Here is a 22,556-nt window from a genome sequence, read left to right as displayed (position 1 = left end):
AGGTACCAGTGGAGCTTCCAGTCTCCTGAGGGAGGGAAGCAGAGCCACACAGGCCTGGTGCATACAAAAATACAATGGGGGAGGCCAAGGACTCACTCCCCTCAAGGGAAACCCTGGCATTGCAGCTGCCAGCCCATGCCGCCCACTGGGATAGAAACTACCATTGGAAGGGGAGAGTGGTTTTTATTTTTATTTCATATTTTCTATGTGGAACCCTTTAGGGCACCCAGGCTCAGAGGGTGGCTTCCGTGGAGGTGAGGCTGGCCGAGCTGAGAGTGGGGCCCAGCAGTGTTCCTAAAAGGGTGGCCTTGGACCAGCCACCACCTCCAGGGCTGAGCATGGGCAACAAGCAGGCTCCAGGCCCTGGTCTGGTCCTACTGGACCTCAAGGACCCCGGATGAATGCGTGATCACCAAGGTGCTGGGGCCACCGCGATGAGGAGTGAGGGGCGGAGCAGCTGGGAGCCCCGATAGCAAATGACTGGTGGGTGAGCAGGGAGTTGGAAGATGAGGCTGTGTGTGGGGGCTGCAAGGGGAGCGGTGGAGCACGGGGCAGTGCCTGGGCCGGGGGAGGAATATGGGGAGCAGAATCCTGGGCACAGCCCTGAGGTGGTTCGCGGGTGACAGAAGGGGCGGCAGCTGCCATTGCAGAGGCCAGGAGGCAGTCCCAGGCAGGTGGTGCCACGGGTCTGGCCCAGACCAGCATGGCCTTTTGCACGTTACTCTTCCCATTCCTCCACCCACCGAGGCACCTGCAGAGGGCAGTGGGGAAGGCTGCCCGTCCCTCTGTGCCCCCACTGCAGCTTTCCACCTCCATCTTTGCCTTCGCTGCTGGGCGTTGGGGAATGCCCGAGGGTCTGCAAAGCTGTGCACGGGCCGGGAGGGCTCAGCAAAGGCAGTTTCAGCTGCCCTTCAGAAGTGTGCATGCCCAGGGACCAACCAACCCCCTTGCTGGCCAGGGTCGCTCCCAATTATTCCGCTTGCCAAGCGACTCAGATGCGGTGGGGCACTGGGGTTCAGAGCAGAGATGCCACCATCTCCCTTTTCCTGGTGTGCCCTGGACTGGGAGGTGCAGCAGGGGGATGCAGCAGGGGACATACAGGGAGGCACTAGCCTTTCATAGCTTCCCTCTTTGGGGGGCCAAACAGCGGGGGGCTGGGGAGGAGTGGGAGGTAGGCTTCCATGGCCCGAGAGAGGTTCCCAGGAGCAAAGAGCTTATGAGGCACTGGAGACTCAGGAACACTCTAGAAATGCCTTCCTGAAACTCCTCTCCAAGGAGAAGAGGCCATCATGTGATGTGGGCAAAGGAAGGCCACTTATTAATAGTGGTTCAGTGGTGGAACATGCATTGATCAAACCCCCTGATCTAGGCATTGTCTACAGTAACTCACAGAGACGGTTTTGAGTGATGATGGAGAAGGGGGCGTCCGAGTTCTGGGCAGGGGGCGCGCGTCGGGGGACCCTCTTGGGCCTCTCCTCCTTCCCCTGTGGAGTGCGGCCCAAGGAGAACACGTGCGCTCGATCGCCCTTCGCCTGCCTTCCCGGGCCCTCGGAGGACGCTGACGCCGGCTAACTGAATGCATAACTTTATTAAATAAATGCTTTGTCATGACAAAAGACAAAGATCAAGGAGTAACATAAATTATAAGTTGAATAAATAGTGTACAGCAATCTTCACTTTTTTAATAAAACGTGAGATTCTCTGGGTGTTTTTTTTTTTTTTTTATTTCCTTAGGTACAAAATGCTAAACAGGAGGCACTCTCTTCTGCCTTCAGGTGATTTCTTGTTCCACTTTTTTTCTTTTTTCCCACAAACTGGTTTTGTTTGTTGGTTTATTTTTTCATCCTTTTCACCACTATTGATTATGAGCATTTACTTTTTTTTTTAAAGTTGAAAACAAAAAAGGAGAGAATAGAGCTATGGTATGTATGACTGTAATGCTATAAAGAACCCCAACAATGCATGCTGTGGTTATTGCTGACATAAGAAACAAACGAACAAACCGGTAGGGAACTCGGAATCTGAAGGAATCTTGTCTGATTACTGTCTATCCATGTGGGCTACAGTGTGGAGGTGGTGTCGGGACTCAGGCTGGTGGAGGGGACAGAGACGTGGGGGTGAAGGGGTGCGGGTGGCTGACCCTCCCCACCTTCCCTTTGCCCATCCAAAAAGAGTTAAAGAGAGGAGGCCAGTGTGTGCAGAAATGGGTAAACTACAGACTCAATTAGAAAACCAAGAAAGCATGTTTCAAAAAAAGAAGCAAAAACCTAAGAGAAAACAAAAGTGGAGAAAAGTGCAAACTACATCTTGCACTTTAGTGGTTTTAAAAATAAAGACAGTACAACGCCCAGGCTGCTGGCTGGTAAACCCCATTCCCTCGTCCCACCACTTCCCAACAGTTAGTCTCCTTTCTCTTGGAAGCCAAAATGTCCTCTTTTAGACCGGAGGGTTGCTCCCCCTTGGCCCAGTCCTCTCTGAAGTTCTGCTCGGAGCTGGGGCCCTCGCTGGGCCTGAGTGGACGGAGAGGGCAATGCACTGTCAAGGTCCACTCTCCAGGACAGGCTGACACTGCAGGTCACCATGGAGACCACCGAGGTGGTGATGGGAAAACGACCGAGGAGGCAGGAGGTGGACGACACTGGGCCTCCTGGGCCTCCCGTCCTCCCCGCATGTGTGGGGTTGAATGTCTCCAGGCCTGTGTGTCCAGGCCTGGCTGTCTGAGAAACTTTAGAGGCTCTGCCTTCCCAGATGCCTTGCTTTGCCCAGCAGGTAGGGCAGCCCTGGGGGAAGCAGGATCAGTCCTGTCAAGGCCTCCCTCGATCACCTGGCAGCAGTGGGAGATGACAGGCATCGTCTCCACTGCCAGAGTGAGGCATGAGTCAAAAGGGGATGGGAAGAGACCTGTTGGGGTGGGGGGCAACATTTAGACGTGAAGCCCTAAAGAACGCAGAGCCTAAGGCCTGCAGAGCAGCAGACAGGGGCCAGGAGGCAGTCTGCAGTCTGAAGAGCCCTGATCAGGGCCTCACAGCTGGCAGCATCCTCACCTGCTGCCCCAAACCCGACCCAGGCAGGGGCTCCATCTTCATCAGGGACTCCTTCGCCAGGGTCTCCCCACTTCAGGCTCAGGCCAGACCTCCCTCTTGGGCGGCTTAGTTCCATCTGCCATGGAGGTCCAGCATCCTCTAGAGAGTGGACGGTTGAACAGAATGAGCCCCTGCGAGCACTGGAGACTCATAGGCTTGGGTTAATTGGCATGAACTTTGGAAACCTGAAGAGACTGGTGGAGCTAAATCAGGCCGTAACCCCCCATCGTATGGCTAATGGCAAAGAGCTGGCGTATGGGGCTGAGGTCCATCCAAAGTCCAGTAAACAGCAGAGTTGGGGGTGAGGGGTGGAGCCCCTCTCAGGAGCCAGGTCCAGGCTTGGGAAGGGGTAGACATGGGGAATGCAATTCCTGGCTCAGTCTTTTCTTAGGGGGAATGGCACCCCAGGCAAATCCCCGTTAGATGACTGTTCAAGATCCAAAAAATGAGTAGGCAGACAGCGAGGAGGTGGGAAGGGTTTACGATACTGGCCTAAGACATAGAAATGTGAGTCAGGGGTTGGGGACACTTGTGCAGAGAGATGGGGTGGCTGACAAGCAAGGCCAAGCAAGTCCTCATGGGGGCTGTCCCCATCAAGCCCTTTGTCCTGCGAGGATCAGCCTCCTCTCCCACCCCAGTCAGCTGTCCCATCTGGGAGGTGGGAGACATCTCCAAGTTTCCCACTAGCCCGAACAGCTTGACTTCTCTGCTGTCCCTCTTCATTGTCCCAGGTTCAGCGCTGGGGTGGTCTCTGCTGTGTCATGCCATCAGGAAGCAGTGGGAAGAGCTGCATTCACAGAGCAAAAGGTCTCCTTGCCAGTGTCCAGGCCCCCTTTCCTGGCAGGCTAGCTCCAGCCTCAGGACAGTCCCAGGGCTGCCAATGTGTTGCAGAAGTCGGTGAGAATGGAATTCTCCTTGGTTCGGAATCTGGCTGCCGAATGATGGTGTCCCAGGGCACCCATTCCCTGGTTGTCCCAGGCCTTTCTTCCCCCTCCACCGCAGGGAGGAAGCCTGCACTTTGCCAGAGCAGCTGGGGAGCTTGAAAGACACTCTGGCCTCAGCATCTGAGAACACAGTCTTGTCTCTTCAAAAGCCTGGTCAGTCTCTGCTGATCCTTGCTCCTATCCAACTGCTAAAGTCTGGAACCCACTTAAAATTATCTTCTACCTTCCCCAGCTCCAAGGCCTGGAGTAAGCTCACTGCCCTCTTATACCCTCTCCCCCCGTTTTCCTCTCTCCTTCCCCTTGAACCCCAGAGGGATTCCATGGAGAGCTATGGAAGTTTCTCTCCTCCGTTCTGTTGCTTTGCTCCAAAGCTAGAATGGGGCAGTCGGCTCCCTGTTCCTCCAACCCTCGGTCCCTTCCCTCCATCTCCTCTGGCTTGACAGTCACTTTTTGTGTTTCCCTGTATGTATGCACACCTTTTTGTCTCCGTCTCCTGCTTTCCTGTCTCTCATCTCTCCTGCTCTGCCAGCATGAAGACTGAAATGCAGGCTCTGCCCAGATGGCATGGAAAGGCTTGGCAGGACCAGGGTTTAAACTTGGACCTGTTGGGCTTGTTTGGTGTGGGGTCCAGAGACAGTTACTTCTAGAGGGTCTGAGGCTGAAATGGGATGAGCTGGGAGTGCCTGGTGGGCGCCCCACTGAAGGCTCTCATCTACCTGGCTTGGTGAACATGTGAACATACATGGAAAATCACGAAAAATCCAACAGCATGTCTCACAAACTCCCATGAATTTGTTGCCCCTGGGAGGCAGGAAATATGGGTTGTGTTAGAAGAATATAGATTTTCTTGGTTTTCCCAGAATGAGGAAGCTCCTCAATGCCGCCCATATAATCTACTTTGAAAAGTTAATGCAAACCTTTAAAGGAAGGGAGAAAGAAAGAAAGAAAATAGATTTATATGCCTATATATGACTATATGGAGCCTTGTAGATAACTACAAGCCCACATTTAATTTTTCTCAGCCTATCCTCCCACCGAGGCTGTGCTAGTTGCAAATGGAACTCAAGGAGGGGCTGGAACCACACGCGTCGGCCCGTAGTTTTACTCTCCCTGGAAGAACAAGTCTTCCCACTACTGGGGTGTGTACTGATATCTAAAAGTCTGCACAGGGAGTGAAATATGCACACAGACTCAATATTTATGTGTCTGCTTAGGGAAACCTAGCTATCTAATATCACTTAGTTATTAATTTGCTTTGTTTTGAGAGGAATGGAATGCATTTTAGTTTTCATAAATTTGCGGGAGAGAGAACATGGCTGGATGAGAGGAAGGACAGGGTGCAAGCCGTCTAGATGGCTGGCTGGAGGGGACGGAGCCAGGAGAGGAGCTGCCCGCCTTTTCCTTTCTCCTCCTGCGACCAGTCCAAAGTGGGAAGTCTCCAAGTGTGTCATCAATGCCACATCTTGGGTCACACCTTCTAGTGCCCAACCATCTCCCCAACTCGGCCAGGGCTGGACACAAAAGATGGCTCCAGCCGCGACCCAGTGGCCCACATTCTTCTTCTCCTTTTTGTAACCCTGTCCCTCCTTCCCTCTCTTCTACACACGTGCTTTCTTCCCCTCTTCCTCTTGCTCTTCCTCTCTTCCCTTCCCTGTCCATTCAACTTGTCTTAAAAAGAGAATTATTTTAGGGGGGGCTCTCCTTAGCCTTTTGTATCTCTGTTGTCGCTGTTTTCAAAGTTGAGACCTTGCTAGAGATTCCGAGGTCCTCAGTGTCCTCAAATAGATAGATATATGTAATTTTTTTCCCTTACAATGAGATGAAATGAGTGGTGTCCTGGGGTGGAGGGAGGCACTGGCTGGAGGCAGGGCGGGGGGTGGGATGGGGTGAGGGAAAGATGGGGTTGGGGGGACGCATCACTCAATGTTGCTGCTGTCGAAGGTGTGGCACTGAAAGTCCCCGTCGACATACTCCATGCCTGGCAGCTTCATCCCGTACTTGTCCACACACCAGCAGATGCCACGTTTGCGGCCACGGGAAGGCTTGCACTGGGATAGGAGAGTGACAGGCAATGAGGATGGCTGTGCTCGAGGCAGCTACTGCCCAGCCCTTTGTCTTCCCCAGCACCCCAGGAGAGCCTCTCACCCCCAGAGAGCTGAGGGGTTTTATCCAACCCTCGGGGGTGCTGGTGTCCCCCTAGAGGGCCCAGGAAAATGCTGACTTAAGGCAGTCTGCCCTTGGCTGGCTCCTACAACGTCTTCTTTATGTCACCCATTCAGGGTCTTCCAGCGTGGTGTTCTCCAGGGAGCTACATGCTCTCATGAAGTTTGATGAAAATAATAATGAATAATAGGAATAGAAGACACCACCTGTACAGCTTTATCATGAGCCAGTACTTACTATATTGTAGGTACTGTTCTCAGTGTTTTACAGTGATTGATCCATTATTCCTCTCAACCCTATGAGAACAGGTACAACTGTTCAGTTTACACAGGAAACTGGAGGCAAAGACATTAAATAACTCGGTCAGAGGACATATTTAGTAAGTGGAAGGCTGAGAATTGACCCAAGGACCTCTGGGTCTTGAACCCTAACTTAGATGAAGGGTATCCTCATGGAGTCAGGGTCACCAGGGAAGGAACTTGTAAGAAATGCAAAACCCTCAGAACGCAGCCCAGACCTACCAATCAGAAACTCTGGGTGGGGCCCAGCAATCAGTCTTTTAACAAGCCCTTTATGTGACTCTGATGCCCCACGTACTGTGAGATCCATTGTTTAAGGTCATGTGGGCCCCTTTAAGAGGCTAAGTATTACTCATTGACCAATAGTAGTGTCACTGGTAGCCTGGCTGTGAGTGGGGAATGAAATGATTTTAGGTGGTTCATGGTGTTTTGAAGTCATATATATGTGTTTGTGTTTCAGAAAATAATGCATACAGCATGTGACATGAAGCAATGGTATGTTTCCTTTTTAAATGAATTCATGTAAATAAAGTGAGTCATCAAAATTTAGGTAGATTATAGTGTAGGAGGCAATGGGGTAAACTATGACTATGGTAATGTGCGTGGATGTTGGAGGTCAGGATGTTGGTGATGAAAGAAATTTTAGGCATTTAGAGGTGGAGGTTTCCTGGCAAATGTCTTTTCAGGAGCCCTCTGAACTTGGGGGCAGGGAACGGGGCAGGGGGTGCATACCTGCTTTCTCTTGTAGAATCCTTTGCGGTCACAGTTAGGCAGGTACACGGCACGGGGCACCATGCGCGGGCTGGCTTTGAGCTCCTGCAGGGAAGCCTCCATGTGTCTGCGGCAGGGCCCCTGTGTGCAGACCAGAGGGATGAGAGGTGTGGCAGCACCCAAGTACAAACCACCTAGGTGTGCAGAACACGTGGCCCAGGCGGTGGGGGCTAAAGGGTCAGTGGAGAAAGTCACCACCTGCTGTTCCAGTTCATTGCTACCAAAGATCTTTCTTCTCTCTCACATGTCACGAACCGCAGGTGTATAAGGTGTGCAAACTGCATTTGACCAGACACAGAGGCATTTTGTACCATTTTTCTCCTGTGCCACCCGGAGCGTTTCCATTCTGCGGTAGTTAAGGCCAGAGGTGGTCATCTGGAGATGCTCTCGGAGAATGTTCAGCTTCTGCCTAGGCGAGGACCCAGCTGCAGGCTGGTCCTACACCTACGTGGCTTGTGCTCACCATGGCTGGCTGGCTGGCACTTTGCTTGAATGCTTCCTGCGCACTCAGACAAGTTCTGGGTCCTGATAAATATAAGCTCTGAAAGTCCTCCCGAAATCGAAGCTGAGCTACCATGATAAGCAGTAGGTCCTTTTCTAGATCTAGCCTAAGTGCCTCCTGCTGCCATGTTTGCTCGTTTAGACAGAGAAAGGTCAAAAGTCAGGGTGGTAACAGAGGCTGCTGGATGTGATGCAGAGGCAGATGGGAGAGACTGTAGGAGACTCACCTGCTCAGATTCCTGCCTCATCTCAGGTGCAGAGATGACCCGGGGGTGGGCAGTGTTCTCAGCTCCCCCAACAAACTTGGACTGGGTCAGCTTCTTTCTGCGGTCCTTCTTCACTGCCTCAGCCTTCAGCTCAGAGATGCGGGTGTGCTTGGGCCGGAAGATCTTGGGGGAGTAGGTCTCCTCTGCCATCTCGGAGGTGGTTGGCTCCTCGTGCTCACGGGAGTCTCTCTCTGCTGGGAGAGGGAGGCGGATCAGCCTCTGCGGGCTGAGACACAAAGGGGCAGAGCCCACGGCTCGGAGGATTGGGGCGAGGAGATGGCGTCTCTGGAGCTCATTAAACTGGGGGAAGCCCGGAAATAAGGACCCCGACATCAGAGTTGGCCCTGGTAAGTGGAGGGCAGTCCTGGCATGGCTGGAGCCCAGCAGAACCAGTCTAGGAAGACTCCAGGGAGTGGAATAGTGTTGAGAAAATCAAGCTGGTGAACAGGGTGGAGGATGTTTCTAGGAAGGGGGGCATTCTGGGGGCAGGAATGGGACGGAGGAGGGAAGTGGCCTGTGGCTGTGATGAGGGGCTGGCTAATCAAGTGGGCGGGGGCTGGAGGTGGTGCTGTTATATAAGAATACAGACTGAAGGTCTGGGCGGTCAGAGGAAATAGGGCACAAGAAAGGCCAAGTTTATCCTCTGGTGAGGTCTGTGCTTTCTGAGCTGCTGGACTTGAGAAACAGTTAGACTTGGGGACCTGTGGGCAGGAGGGTCCTGAGGGTCTGCACTAGCAGGGTGGTTGGGACCCTCATGAAGAACAGGGAAAGGGGGCCAGAGGAGCGGGAAATATGGGGCCTGGAGGTGGGAGGCACAGAGCCGGAGGCTTTACTTCCTGCTCTGGCTCAGAGCTGGCTCAGCGCTCAGGCTCTGGGAGACTGGAACATAAGCTCAAGGCCGAGAGAGGTGACAGCTGGCTGGGACTGGGGCAATTATATATAGGAGTGACTTGGTGACAGTCTATACTTAGCTTGACTTATGACCTTTAAAGAAGTAGGACTTTGTTCATTTATTTGTTGATCTGTTTAATTCCACCTGTCCGTCCTTTCCTCCGTCCATAGATTTCCATTATCTTACAGACCCTCTTCTCTGGGTCCCCATTTCTCCTCTTAGCTCCTTGACCCCAGCAGCCTCGGCAGACCCAGAGGAAGGTCTGAGATGGCTCTTCCCAGGTGGGCAGGGTGTGGCTAGGATGCCCACAGTGAGATGAGGCGCAGGGCAGGGAGGCCCTGTCTTCATTGCCTTCTTTTCTTTCCCAATTCTGGGAAAAGAAAATAGGGTTTGAGGGTGACCCCGAATAACTCAAATGGGGTGAAGGAAAAACCTTATTTCCACCCCCTCTGCTGGACTACCCAGGAGCCGGGACGGTAAAGCCTTGGGATGGGAAATGCAAGGAGAGGACTCCAAGGAGGGGTGACAGGAGGTGGCAGGGACGGCACAGCTGGGTGAGAAGTTGTGTCCTGGGGGCAGGAGGTCCCTTCCAGGGGAAGTTCCAGGTGTGTGTGAAGGGAGGCATTTGGGGACCTGGCCTGCCTAACCTGGTCAGGAAGGCAGGTGGCAGGAAGCCCCTGAGCCCCTGTTTGTCTCCGGGCTCAGGATTTGTCAAATGTAATTGAATATGTATGTGGTCTATAAGGCTCTGGCAGGGAAGCCCCCGCCCTAGGAAGCCTTCACAGGTTTGCTGTGTTTTGGGTGGGTGGTTGATTTGGGTATTTACACCCAGGAGAGGAAGGGAAGTAGTCCTTGGAGAGGAAGATGACGGGGAGAAAGCAAACAGCAGGGCACTGGGAGGGCTCTCCTGCACGTATCTCAGCACTAGGTCCCCATTCCCCGCGTTTGACCCCTTTACTCCCTCTTTCTACCGTGTGTGGACTCAGTGCTCTGACTGTCAAAACCTACCGTGATGGTTCATCAGAGTGGTGGTGTGCCTGGTAGGTGGAATGCAGCCTTTAAGGGAGTAGCTTAAAGAGTGCTGTTTTGGGGCCAAGAAACTTCTCTCAGTGGTGGGATGAGCTAGAAAGGGGTGGTCTGCAGGGAGGAACATAGCTGGTTTGGGGGAGTCTGTGCAAACTGAAAGCCTAGGGCTCTATTGTCTAGTAATGCAGGCCCAACCTGAGGCTTAGGACTTGGGCAGAGGGGTGGGGAAAGGAAAAGCTAGCCTGGCACGGAAAGGTTGCTGAGTCCATCTCACCGAGTGACCTGACGCTTGGCTCAACCCCTCTGGGTATCAACAAGCATTCTGACTCTAAAAAACACTGGGGCAGGGGAGAGGGCAAGAGACGGTTGCCATTGAAAGGGTGGGAGCATTCTGGGGGTTCATGGCCACTCCTCACCTGCCAATCTAGATTGTAAGCAGATGAAGTGCAGGGAGGAGGAGAAGAGGCCTGGGTGCTGACAGCACAGGAAGAAGTGTGAGCACCTCCCCCAGGGGCTGCTCCCAGCTTGGCCTGGAGGGCCAGCAAATTGTCCTCAGGGACAGCCGCGGAGCTGGGCTCAAGAAATTGCCTCTTCAGTGGGAGAGTTCACAGGAGGCTGCTCACCTCCAGCGGCTGGCCGTACCTTCATCCTTCCAACAGGCCACTAGTCCACATCTCTGTGCTCAAGCAGAAACAAGTCCACACACTATCCCAGTGGTGCTCTTTCTAGTTCTTAAAGATGCCCGGTATGGGGATGCCACCCAGCCTCCTCTGGCCACCTGTCTGGGGGGCCCTGTCCCTCAGTCGGGCGTGGCTTCACCTTCTCTCACAGAGCTTCTTTCTGGCCTTGGCAGAGGTGGAGGTGGAGGAGGCAGATTGCCTCACTGCCCTCCGTATATCAGCTGCTCTTCTCCAGACTCTGCACCTTCTAGGACATTTTCTATAAAGTGCTGTGGGTTGCGCTTAACCTAGAGTCCCCTTTCCTGGGAGGAGGATGTGGCTATTAATGGTTCAGTAAACTTTGGGACAATTTCCTTTGGTCTCTCTTTAGTCTGAAAGTGTTCAAGTACTGCCTTGGGGCCAAGTAATGGTGACACTGGGAAACAAAATGTCAAAGCCCTTTTGCAAACCACCTCTCCTTCTCCCAGCTCCTGCAAGGCAGGGTTCCTGAGGGCATACCTGCATCTATTTGCAGGCTCTTTGGCTGCTTCTGAAGGGCAGGCTTGAAGTTCTATGTGCCTCTGGTTTTTGGTGCCACTTTACCCCATGGGACCTACTACTTAGGCAGCAGGAGAGTCGAGTATCAAAGATACCAGTCAGGGTCTTGGGGTCACCTGTAGGCTCCGGAGAGATAGTGGAAACTTGGCATGGAGCCAGCACAGAGTCACAAAGATTAAAGCGCTGAAAAGTAAGACTGGAGCTGGAATGCTGGAGCCATCTAGCCCTACTCAGCTGCTTTGTAGCCGGGTCAGAAATAGGCTTTCAATTTCGGAATGACTTGCTTTTGATAAAACAAAAAGGCACAAGTAGACTGGCAGCTCCTGAGCTATTTCATCGGGACTGATGTTGCAGAAGGGATTTAGGTGGGATATAAGCAGGGGGGACTTCCTGGTGAAGTTGGCCTGCGAAAACAGCAACTGAAGCAACTCAATGGTGCAGCGGGTTCCGGAAGCTGTTGGACCAACAGGTCATTACCTCCACATGGCCAGTAGATGGCAGGGGAGACTGACGGCCACACATTAATTCCCAGGGGCTTTTTTTCTAGGGATTGCAGCAATTTTAAAATATGGCATTAGCATGTCTCCCTCTCCTACTTCTCTGACAAGCACTCAAATCCTCTCCTTCTCTGTGTGTCTGCAACATGCATTTAAAGAGTCAGAGGCAGGTAAGGACTAGAAGAATCCCATGTGAGGGCAGGATGAGGCAGGGGTGGGAGCTTGGAGGCAAGAAGGGACAAGGCTATGGGTGCATAGTCCCCTGCTTTTTCTTTCCTCTGCAACTGAAAAATGATCAGGGATAGCAGAGAAACATAATGGGAACTCCCTTCCTATCTCTAGATGTCATTTTGAAAGGATTCTGCAGGGATGGGATGGGAAATGTGGAATGCACAGAATCTGTTTCTCCTCTGGGAAACCAATTCCATGATCTTATCCTATTGCTAAGGAAGTGAGGGCTCTTGTATTGTCCTGACTGTTCCCCTAGGGTGGGTTCTGAGTCTGCTCTGGTTTCTTCCCACAGTCCTTCCAACCAACAATCTGATGGCCCCAGCCCCTGCCACGTTGGGGTGGCCAACGTACCTCCTCTGTCACAGGGCACTCCCCATCCACATGGTTTAGCAGCAGCCACCAGGCCCACACAGGCACATGGCCTTCCTGGGGCGACACGAACACCTGCTTGAGGACTCTGTCATTTTCATGTCCAGCAACAACAATGGGTGTCTGGGTTCAGGGACCTGGAGGCATCGTAGGGTGGGCAGTGCTACTCCCAGGGCAAGTAGACGGCGTGTGCCCCCTACCCAAGCTCTCCCACTCCCCAGCCCCACCCTCCTGCTGCTGCTTTTCTCTTGCAGGGGAACGATGGCTGACCAGCACATGCAGGCCAAGCTCGTAAAGCAGGGTTCTGGTTGCCCCTGGTCCCCAGTCACAGTGTTGGACGTGCTGGGGACCCGCTGTTCCCTGCAATCTGGCCTTCCACCCTGGGACTCTTAGTCACACCCTGGCACCATTAACAGCCTGGCCCCAGGCTGGTGGTGGTTTCCTGTTCTATCCTGACCTCACGGTCAAGCTTAAGAGAAAACTGGGTGGCCCAGATATTGTGACTTTGCTTACAGAAACAGAAGAAACTGAGGCATAGTCAGAATTCACAGCTCAGGAAGAATGCAGGGCTTTGCCAGGCCACCTGGATCTGGGAAGAGGAAAGTCTCTTTTTTAAGCCAGAAGATAAGATGGGCTCACCCAGGATCTCTCTACAGGGAATGAAAAGGGGAACTGGGTTTTTTCTGGCCCTCATTCTAGCTTCTGTGGAATTCAAACAGTGGATGTCTTAAGGGCAAGGCTTTGTCATTTACTTTGCCTCTCGTGCATATGGCATTCAATAAATAATCGTTAAATGGAGAGATGTATAGACCAGCTTAAGAGACAAAGAGAAGTGGGTCCCAAAGCGTGACTGTGGGAAGTTGGAGCTCCTCGGATGCCCTGAGAGGACACCTCACCCACGCCCCCTGCCATCCAGCATAGCAACTGCAGGTGTGGGAGACACAGTAACCCAGGAGCAGGAAGAAGTAGGTGCTCCCTGGATTTCCTGGGCTTCCTTAATCTAAGGCTATGCAGTCCAACACAGTAGCTACTAGCCACATATGGCTGGATAAATGGGTAAATATTAAATCGAATTACAGATTCTGCTCCTCAGCTGTCCTGACCACATTTCAAGGGCACAGAAGCCACATGTGGCTAGGGACTACTGTGTTGGACAGCACATATATAGAACATTGCCATCTTTGCAGAAAAGTCTGCACAGGGGGTCTGAGGGCACTGATCCATGCCTGGGTATGGCTAGAGGCTCCTCATCCCCTCTCTACCTTGCTCTGTTGCCTAGCTACCCTGCAGCTCCCTGTTCTTTGCTACCACACAAGGCTTATGGGAAAATGATGGATGGGCTGTACTTGTTTAAAAAACTATAAGACACGTCTCAGTCTCTTGAAGTCCGACTGTTCCCCAGCTGTGGATGCCAAATGACTCAATTACACCGTGTGTGCGTGTCTTTGCATAAAGAGGAAGGGAGGGGCTGTGCACAGTCCATCCCATCCCTGACCAGTGTCTGGTTTGCCCATCTCTCTTGGAAGACATTATTTTTTTTTCTGCTGGGGTCAGTCACAGACGTGCATGTTCTGGGCTCTTTTTAATCTGAATTATGGGCTGAGAAGGAAAGGAGCATTGACTTGCCAAGAGGAAAACAAACCCAAACCACCGTCGTCCTAATGAACAGCTGCAGAAAGGGAGGAGTTGCAAGCAGACACAGGAGGGGTGTCATGCTGCCTTGGGGTGACTGGCAGAGGTGGGGAGCAGATTCAAAGTCAGTGACTGGACACTGAGGCCAGTAGGCTTACCCTGCTGAGCTCCTTTACAGCCCCCATCTCAGGTCACACAAACTAACATAGTTCAGTGCTCTAAACCACCAGCCAAGTTGGCCTTCGGGTATATAACATCTCAATCCTGAGCAGAGACTTAAATACAGCATATAACACAGCGGGTGAGCATTCAGGACCGGGAGTGAGACAGCCCCTCCCCAACCTTCAGTCATTCTTGGGAGGAAGGGAGGTGGCTAGCAATGGTTCGATGAGCCTTGGGGGACATCTCCTTTGACCGCTCTCCTTGGTTTTCTCATCTAGTCATGGGCAGGCTGAGGACAGCCCCTCCACAGCGTTGTGATGAGGACCGAATGAGTTGATACGTGCTAATTAACTCTCAGCACAAGTCTCTGCCTTTATTGTCTCCGTTGCCCCTCACCCTCCTAGTTCTAATCATCAACTAAAAATTTGGTTGCTGAGGCACCTGGTTGACAGGTGTCTACTGCAGATCACAAGATCTCAGGCTCCTTGGACTGCAGGTCTGCTGGAAAGTGATGGCTCTGCCCTTCTCTCTTCTCATCTGGGGAGTCTGACTGCCAACCCCAGGTGAGAGGGCCTTTGCACAAGCCCTCTGGGAGCCAGTTTGAAATTAGAGAACTCACCCTGGGAATTTGTCCCTTTGTCTAATCCCAGTCCTTCATGCTGCATTACAGTATCAGGTCTCCTTCCAAAAGATGGAGAGGAAAAAGGTGACCCACCGCCCTCCACAGCATAGATGTGGCAGGTGTCAATTTGGTGATACTCCCCCAGAATGAAAGGCTGGGGTCTCACTCATACATCCCCCACTGTCCAGGGACTAGAGGTAAAGAAAGGATCCCTCTCCTTTTTTCCCCATCTAGGGCCAAACTAGAATACAGCACTGTGATTCCTGTATATTTCTTGATCCCTGGGAGGCAGCTGGTGATAAATTTACACACAGGAAACACGCTCTAATGCACAACTCCCAGGGTTTCTCTAGAGCTGGGAAAGGTGGAGCCTTCCCGATACACACCCCCAAACAGGGTGATGGAGGGCTAGCCTCTGAATGGAAGAAGGGGAGATGAGCATGGGAGGACGCACTTGTTTCTCTGTCTGGATACACTTCCACTTGCGACTCATTACGGCCCACTGGGAACATTGCCATCAGGCAGCCACTTCCCCTGGCAAGTCCTGGATGACCAGAAAGGGGTAGCAGGGAGCTGGCAGCCAGAATTCCTTTCCCCTGGTCCCTCTAAGAGGCTTCCGAGGGGTCAAACAAGAGTCCTGTGGTATCTGTCAATCAAAGTGGAGAGTTTTCCTTTTGGCCTCTTCAGGGGCAGGAGGAGAGAGTAGGGCCCCAGTTCTCTTCTCAGGTGGACATGGGTCTTGCTGGTGGCCAGTAGCCACATGTGGCTATTGATGATTGAAACGTGGCTAGTGGGACTGAATTTTAAAATTCATTCCATTTAAATGAATGTAAATTTAAATACCGATACTTGGTTTAGTTACTGGAAAGTTTTTGAGTATGTTTGGAACAACTCAGGTATATGAATTTACTATTCCAAATGTAAATTTTGACACCTAAAAATACAGAGCAAGTATTTGTGATGAAAATTTAGTGTCCAAATTGAGATTTATTGCAGATGTAAGATACCTCTCCCCTAGGGCTCACCTGGTGCGTCTAACCTAATGGAAAGAGGGCCTTATCTTATCTCCCTCCTCCTGCAGAATCTCCAAGGGAGGAGCTGCCACAGCCTCCAGGTTGTATTAGGATGGCTCTCAGCAATTCCTCGGTTCAACCTCAGGCCCGTAGTCTGGAGGCCCATCTCTCCTCTTCTCAAAGATATTCCAGATACCAGCCTCTGTTCAAAAACCCAGAGACCCTCTTGCTGTCTTATTACTTTAGTGGCTTGTGGTTTTCTTCCCCTCATCTCAGCCCACCTGACCCAAACTCATCTGCATGCCTGGCTCCATGAAAGGCCTGTGCTGGTAGAAGCTGGTTGCCATGGCAAGCAGGCCACTTCTGGGCTGTGTTCTTAGAGACGATGGACCATTGCACACAGCCAAGGGGCAGCAAGGGCTTGCCTGCCTTTCCACATCAGGGAAGCTCCCTGCCATTTAGGAAATGAGGTTTGGCACATGGACCTGAAGTTTGGGCTGAAACACCCTCTCCACCTTCCTTGTCCCCATCCCTCACCAAACCACCTGCCTAAGCCAGCCTTGTTTCCAAGACTGTGTAGAAAAGGGGCAGAACAGATTATGACTGAAAATAAAAGGGGTGCTGCATTCTCCACCTTGCAGAGACTTCTTCCCCTAAAACGGAGTTCCAGGGGAACTCCCAAGTTCTGAGCCTTCATACATCCTCACAACCCCTGCTGTTATGGGATGAGAGCATTGGCAAGATCTGCTGAAGGTCTTATTGCAGGTTAGGCCAGGTCCAGGCAGGAGCCCAAGTGACTAGTGAAGAAAGCCAGGAAGAGCAGAACCTAGTCCTTGAATCAGTACGGTTCTACGACTGAGTCCTGTCTCTGTCGCTAACGCTGCACCTGATTTTGGCCAAGTGACTCCACACTCCGGGCCTCAGCAGCCTCATCTGCAAAATGAGGGCCTTGCCTTTGATGATTGTTCCTTCCAGCTTTAGCATTCCTTGGCCAATACCCACACCATTCCTGGAGAGACTCTAGGACAGAGCTAAGTTGTGCAGCCAGGCGGGAAAGGCCACTTCATCTCCCATAGAGATTTCCAGTCACTCCTCTGGATTTATATTAAAAAAAAAAAAAAGACATAACAGAAATCATGGAAAGAAATGGAATGGGAAACAGAAAGTTGGAGATTCTCTGGATGTGGGGGAGAGAGGGGTGGAATCTTAGAATCAGTTTCCTTGTTAATTTGCTTATTAATTTTTGCAAATATGTAGTAAGTCTTATTGTTTTGGAAAACATATCCAGATTTTAATTTAAGGATGGTCTGGGGATTGCAACCTTTGGATCAAGCTGTAGTTAAAAGTGCCAAACAAACCCCTCCAAATGGCCTCCCTCTCACCACATCCATTCTTCGTGCTCCTCACTTCTGCCTGTGGGTCCCTTGTTGGTACCTGGTCCGTTTGTGGTGTTCTTCCAGTTTCTGGATGCAGTGGGCTTGGAGTGTGGTGATCCCTTTACAAGGTTTTATTTTCCACACATTAAATACCTCATAGTTTCAAAGGTCTTGCTCAGGTTCAAAATAAAAACTTTAGACAAAAATCACCTTCCTTTCCCTTTAGCTCCTCCCTGAACCCCCCACCCCCCATCCCATGAGGTGCACCAGGGCTTCTGCTGCGATTCCTGCTCCCATGCCCTTTGCTATAACCCTCAGGGTGACCTCTGGCTCCTAGGTCTGCCAGGCTTCCCTCTGCAGCTGCAGGCCCACCTGCCTACTCAAATCCAGCCCCAGCCCCAGGACTAACTCACAGCTGCTCTGGCTTAAAACTCAAGCCCTCAGGGGATGCCTTGGAGTTGGGGGTGGAAGAGGGGGAAGGAGGAGGAAGGGATAAGAAAGGGGAAAAAAGAAACGGAAAGAAAATGAGACCTCTCACTGTGGCCAACTGCTTGCACTCCCGGTCTGAGCTGACACAGCAGAAAGGGGGTGGAGGCGGGGAGGAGGCAAGAAAAGTCAAGTTAAAGCACCATCTCGTGTCTTCCTGATTCTCATTTTCGTTGGCTCAGGGCACAGCCAGCCTCTCAAAGGCTTGTTTCAAAAGGAAAGCGGGCGGGTGGGAAAGGAATCTGGCTCCTTCAGTTTTCCATGATCTTGTTCAACCCAGACACAAATTTGGCCAATAAACCTAACTCTGGAACTTGACTTTAACATGGCATTTGGACCAGGCTTGGAGTGGAAGCCAGGTGGAGGCCAAACCCCTCAGAGGAGCAAAGGCTCAATTCATTTTTATTTATGTATTTTTTTTTTCTTTCTCAGAAGCATATTTTTTTGTCTTTTTTTTCCTGCAATTTCTCAGCGACATGGAACTGAAACCCAGAACCCACTTGTATCCCAAACGCAATGTCCCACAGACACAGGAGAGCTCTCCCAGACCCGGGCAAGTATGCGCGCCACCCAGCCGCGCAGAAAGCCGCCAGGCTCCTTCTCCAAACAAAGCCCAGAGCGAAGCCGGGTCCTTCCTTGACTCCACCCAGCTCACCATATTTATGGAGCTTGGCCAATAAATAACTCCTGTCTTCCGCCTCCCCTCAGGCTCACACACATGCCTTCTGTTTTCTATACCTTTCTAGGCCCCTGAACGGGCCAAAATAAAATGCAGGACCCGGCGCGCTCCCAGCACCCAGCTCGCGGGCGGACCCCCTCTGCGGTTGCTCAGCGACGTGCCTAGCAAAACACCAGGCTCCGTCCGCCCGCCCTCCGCTCTTCCTCCCAGAAGCTTTGGCTGCTTGCCACCTCGCTCTCCTCAGCTCCCCGTTTCTGATTCTAGAAATGCACTCTTTTTTTTGGTGTAGAAAGAATACATCTCTCTCTCTCTTAATATATATATATGTAAATATATAATGGGTGTATGTATATATCATCATATACTTGTGATGTGTGTCACTCACACACATATCACCTATGTATCTGTATCTTTATATGGTGGCGACTGCGGGAGGAAGAGGCAAACCGAGGTTCCTACTGCAGATTTTGGTAGGGGTGGTGGTGGTGTGGAGTTGTGGAGCAGAAATTTTGGCCAAAGGAATCCACACACCCCTCCCTCTCTCTGTTCATTTTCCTCTCTTTAAGAAGTGTCTCTGCGCCATCTCCGACTTTTGGGGCCCACCCAACGGTCCTGGAAGAGAAAGGCTCCGGCCAGGAGCACGCACTCATCCCCTCGTCCAGGAGGAAGGGGTCAGCCCCTGCCAGGGATCGAGCGCAGCCATCCCGCATCCGCAGTGGGTCAGGCACCTGCCTTAGGCTGGAAGGAGTCGCCCAGGGGGGCTAGGGCGCTGGCGGGGTGGGGGCGAGGCGGGGAGGCTGTTCTGCGTTGGCCCAGAGGCACCCTGAAGGTGGGGGTTGAGGAAGGGGCTTCAGAGAAATCTCTAGGGCATTGGGACAAAAGCGTGTGTGCGTGTGTACTGTAAAGTTGGACGCGCCCATTTGCTTTCCCAGCAATTGAGCGCGCGCGCGCGCCCTTCACACCAGCCACACCGTTGGGCACATAAAAGTGGGGCCTGAATGCGGCTGAGTGATAATTTACATTCTTTCTATGTGACCAGATTATTCCCCAACGCGCTCGCTTCCAAGCCAGAAAATCAATTAATACCTTTTTCCCCCTGGTGCTAAGCTTTTCCAAATCCACATCCACCAAGATAAAGGCAGGCGGAACCACCTTCGAAAAGTGGCTTTAATAAAAATAACTCCACAAACCCGCCTCTGGGGCTTCCAGGGCCTGCATTTTCTTCTCGGTCCCTTCCTTTGCAGGCTGCAATCTGAAGAACGCCTCCCTTTGCAAAACTGAAGGGGCGGCCGCCTGCGACAGGCAAAACCTTAAGGGTTTGTGGGCATCCAGGTTTACCTCCCTCTTCTAAAGAGCCAACGCTACGTTAGCGTCTGTAGTTGGCAGTTAGGAACTCGTAATGGAAAGGGATAGGAGGGAGAGGGCATTGTCCTAGTAAGAAACTACACAGAATAAACGTTATTTAGTCAAGTCCTAACTCCTTTTGTAGCGGATAAATAACCAGGTTGACGTCTCAGACTCAGACTTTTGTGTATAGTTCATTAAACTTAAAAAAATATTAAGATCAGGTAACTCCAGAAAGAAACATTCTAAGGGGGACGGAACTGTTCTAACAAGTACATCTGTCAACCTTTTAAACCCTAGACTTCTGGCACCGAGGATTTGGGGGCGGGGCAACTCGGGGGCGGGGCTACTTGGAGACGGAGGGGAGGCTCCTGGAGCGCTGCTTTTCTGTCTCCGCCCCCTTGATTTTGCATTCGGTGTTTCCAGGCCAGCTCCTGCCTTTACACCACACCCGCTTATGATCGGGTTTGAGAGATGGGCGGGGGTGGGTGGGTGGTGTTAGCACTGGCGCGGAAGTTGTGATGTCTGAATTTCACATCCCTTCTTACCTCCCAACCCTCATCCACCTTTTGTCCTAGGTGAAATCTGAATTTGAATTGAGGAGCGGAAAAGGAATTGGAGTCAGGGACGAACACCCAGCACAGGAACATCAAATCCTTCCTTAATTTCCACCCCCCCACCTCCCACACACCAACGTTCCCCCCGCCCCACCCCGCCCCACCGCGTCCCCACCTCCCGGCTGCCGCCGCCAGTGCCTAAAGCATTCTTTTCTTGCTGGGAGGAAAACAGGTATTTTGTATATTAATATGTTTTACCATTTACCGGAATCAATCATATCAAGTTAAGAGCAATGGGTGTGCACATGGGAGGGACATCAAAGCCCCTACGCAAAAGGCATTAGCGACCAAGGGTGCGTACGTGTGTGTGTGTACGTGTGTGTGTCAGGGTAGGAGGACAGAAACGTCAGGAGGGATTGGTAGTGGGGCCGGGGGCTGGGAGGGACAAAGGTGGAAACAGCACGGAAGACCTGTAACGCCCCTCTCTCCAGGTCCCCAGTTAAAGCAATAATTTAACAAAAGAGATTTCTTTTTTCAAGTTAAGAATACAAACGCAGTGGGTGGGTGGGTGAGGGGTGGTGGGAGAAGCTGATAATGTAACATGCACCCTTCGGACCTTGAGACCGAATAGCTCAAGAGTCACTGCTTAGACCAGGGGTAGGGGTGGGGTGAAAAAGGCTGAGGGCAGGGGCTGGAAGGAGCGAAAACCGCCAGAGGCTCGGCTAGACAGCAGCCCAGAGTAGCAGGGTCGGCCAGGGCTCCAATTCCTAGATGCAAGGACCCTCCTTGCCCTCCCCCGCCCCGGGCTGCACCCCGGCTCTCAGCCACTTGCTGGGCAAAGCGCGCGGGGCCAGCCTGTCCCGTGTTCCCGGGCCGTGCGCCGTGTAACTGACTGGCACACTGAGCGCGCTCACCGATCTTGGCTTGCTCGCGGTAGCTCTTTTCGTTGAGGCAAACCCCGCGGCCGTGCAGCAGGGCGTGCAGCGGCTTCTCCTCGTCCTGCCGGGGGAGGCAGCGCAGCCCCTGCGCGCAGCGTTCAGTGTAGACGCCGCACGACTGCCCCTCGGCCAGGGCGCAAGTCATGCAGCAGCCGCAGCCCGGCTCCTTGACCAGCTCGCAGCCCAGGGGACTGGGGGGGCACATGGAAAGGGCTTTCTCGTCGCAGGGCTCGCAATGCACGAAGGAGCCCAGGCCCTGGGCCGGCCCCGCACAGGAGGCCAGCAGCAGGAGGACAGCGGTGAGCACCATTTTCCTGAGACTCCCCGTTTACCTTGGGGCGGGGCAGGAGGGTGAGAGTGCAGCGAGAAAGGGGCCGAAGGAGCGCCCGGAGGGGGTGGGGGAGATTTTTTCTAGCAAGTAGAGCAGGTGCCCTCTCCCAGACAATTGCAAAATATAGAGAGGGATGGAGGGCTGGGGTGCCTGCAAGCAAGTCCAATTTCAAGGATTAAAGACTAGCAACAGGTTGGGGGAGTAAGCAGCGCCAGGTGCACGCAGAGGGAGATGAGGCCGGAGAAACAGACGCCCAGGCGGACCTGGTCAGAATTGCAGGGGGAGAAAAGACAAAAATTGTTCACCCCAAAGCAACCACCGGGATAATGAGCTCGGAGGCTGTGGAGGAGAAGGGGGTGTGGGGGTGGGGGGGGAGAAAAATGGATTTGCCTTCAAAATTTTTGTTTAAAATCTAAAATACGCCCTGCTTCTTTCTAACCCTCAGCTGCCAGCGGCGCGCGGCTGCCCGCGGAACAGGTAAGAGGAGTCGTCGGCTGCTGCGGCGACGGTGAGGGAAAATGTTGAAATCAAGAAATTAAAAAAAAAGAGCCCCAATCCAAAACCCTAACACCTCTTTGCTCCCACTCTGCCACCACCTATTCGAAATTCGCAGGTTCTGCGTGAAGCCCGGAGAAGGGTGCAAACGGAGGAAGGGGTAATTAAAAGGAGCAAAAAAAAAAAAAAAAAGAAAAAAAAGAGAAAAAAAAAAAGAAAAAAAAAGGAGAAACCCCACAGCGCACCGCTCTGCAGCTTTTTCCTAGCTCTTTCCCCCGGCAGAAGTTTCCAAAGAGACTACGGGCTCCGGTGGAGCAAGCGCTTTTAAATAGACGGCCCCTGGCTGCCAGCCAGTTCGTAGCTGCAATTTGAGCTCCCCAACACCCAACCCAGCGAGGATGCCAAGGAGCTTTGCTGTACAAACTCACACGGCGTGGGGGTGGGGAGAGGCCTTCTAGACACACGGGGGCTCCCCTTCACTCCCCGAATAGTGCCCTCCTCCCTCTGGAATGTACGAAGGGGGCATGGGGGACAGGGCTGGGGCTGCCGAGGCGGGGAGGGAGTGGAAGGGGGGGCCGATGGAAGAGGTACTTCTTGGGAGAAGGGTGGACACAATGAGGAGTAACCCGGTCTCCTCCTCCCTCTCACCCCTAACCAGCCAA

At 52.5% G+C, this 22,556-nt stretch overlaps 1 protein-coding gene and 1 long non-coding RNA gene across 3 annotated transcripts; one reads left to right on the top strand and one right to left on the bottom strand.

Annotated features, from left to right (window-relative positions):
* Positions 1-1,569: 1,569 nt before the first annotated feature.
* Positions 1,570-21,870, bottom strand: IGFBP5 (insulin like growth factor binding protein 5). Of its 2 annotated transcripts, none has more exons than XM_017668159.3 (4): positions 21,045-21,870; positions 7,989-8,221; positions 7,222-7,341; positions 1,570-6,075 (listed from the first exon to the last, which is right to left on the bottom strand). In XM_017668159.3, the coding sequence occupies exons 1-4, from the start codon at positions 21,376-21,378 to the stop codon at positions 5,944-5,946; spliced, it is 819 nt and encodes a 272-aa protein (XP_017523648.1). In that variant the 5' UTR covers positions 21,379-21,870; the 3' UTR covers positions 1,570-5,943. The 2 variants fall into 2 exon arrangements, with proteins under 2 accessions (XP_017523648.1, XP_017523649.1); XM_017668160.3 differs by having other exon boundaries at positions 7,989-8,218.
* LOC140844955 (uncharacterized) lies at positions 21,199-22,142 on the top strand. The gene is made up of 2 exons (XR_012123542.1): positions 21,199-21,367; positions 21,845-22,142. It is a non-coding gene; the product is annotated as an uncharacterized lncRNA (long non-coding RNA).
* The last annotated feature ends 414 nt before the right edge of the window (positions 22,143-22,556 follow it).

The sequence above is a fragment of the Manis javanica genome, chromosome 12 (genome assembly GCF_040802235.1).
Source record: "Manis javanica isolate MJ-LG chromosome 12, MJ_LKY, whole genome shotgun sequence".
NCBI classification, from domain to species: domain Eukaryota; kingdom Metazoa; phylum Chordata; class Mammalia; order Pholidota; family Manidae; genus Manis; species Manis javanica.
The sequence above is the reverse complement of the archived record's forward strand: the minus strand, read 5'-3'. Positions and strand labels throughout refer to the sequence as shown.

What these genes read in the sequence shown, in the direction of transcription:
- IGFBP5 (XM_017668159.3), bottom strand. Translation starts at nt 21,378, where the DNA reads ATGGTGCTCACCGCTGTCCTCCTGCTGCTGGCCTCCTGTGCGGGGCCG. An exon ending in TGAGGCAGGAATCTGAGCAG is followed by an intron (nt 7,342 to 7,988) that starts GTGAGTCTCCTA and finishes GTCTGCACACAG; the next exon opens with GGGCCCTGCCGCAGACACAT. An exon ending in GATTCTACAAGAGAAAGCAG is followed by an intron (nt 6,076 to 7,221) that starts GTATGCACCCCC and finishes CTCCTATCCCAG; the next exon opens with TGCAAGCCTTCCCGTGGCCG.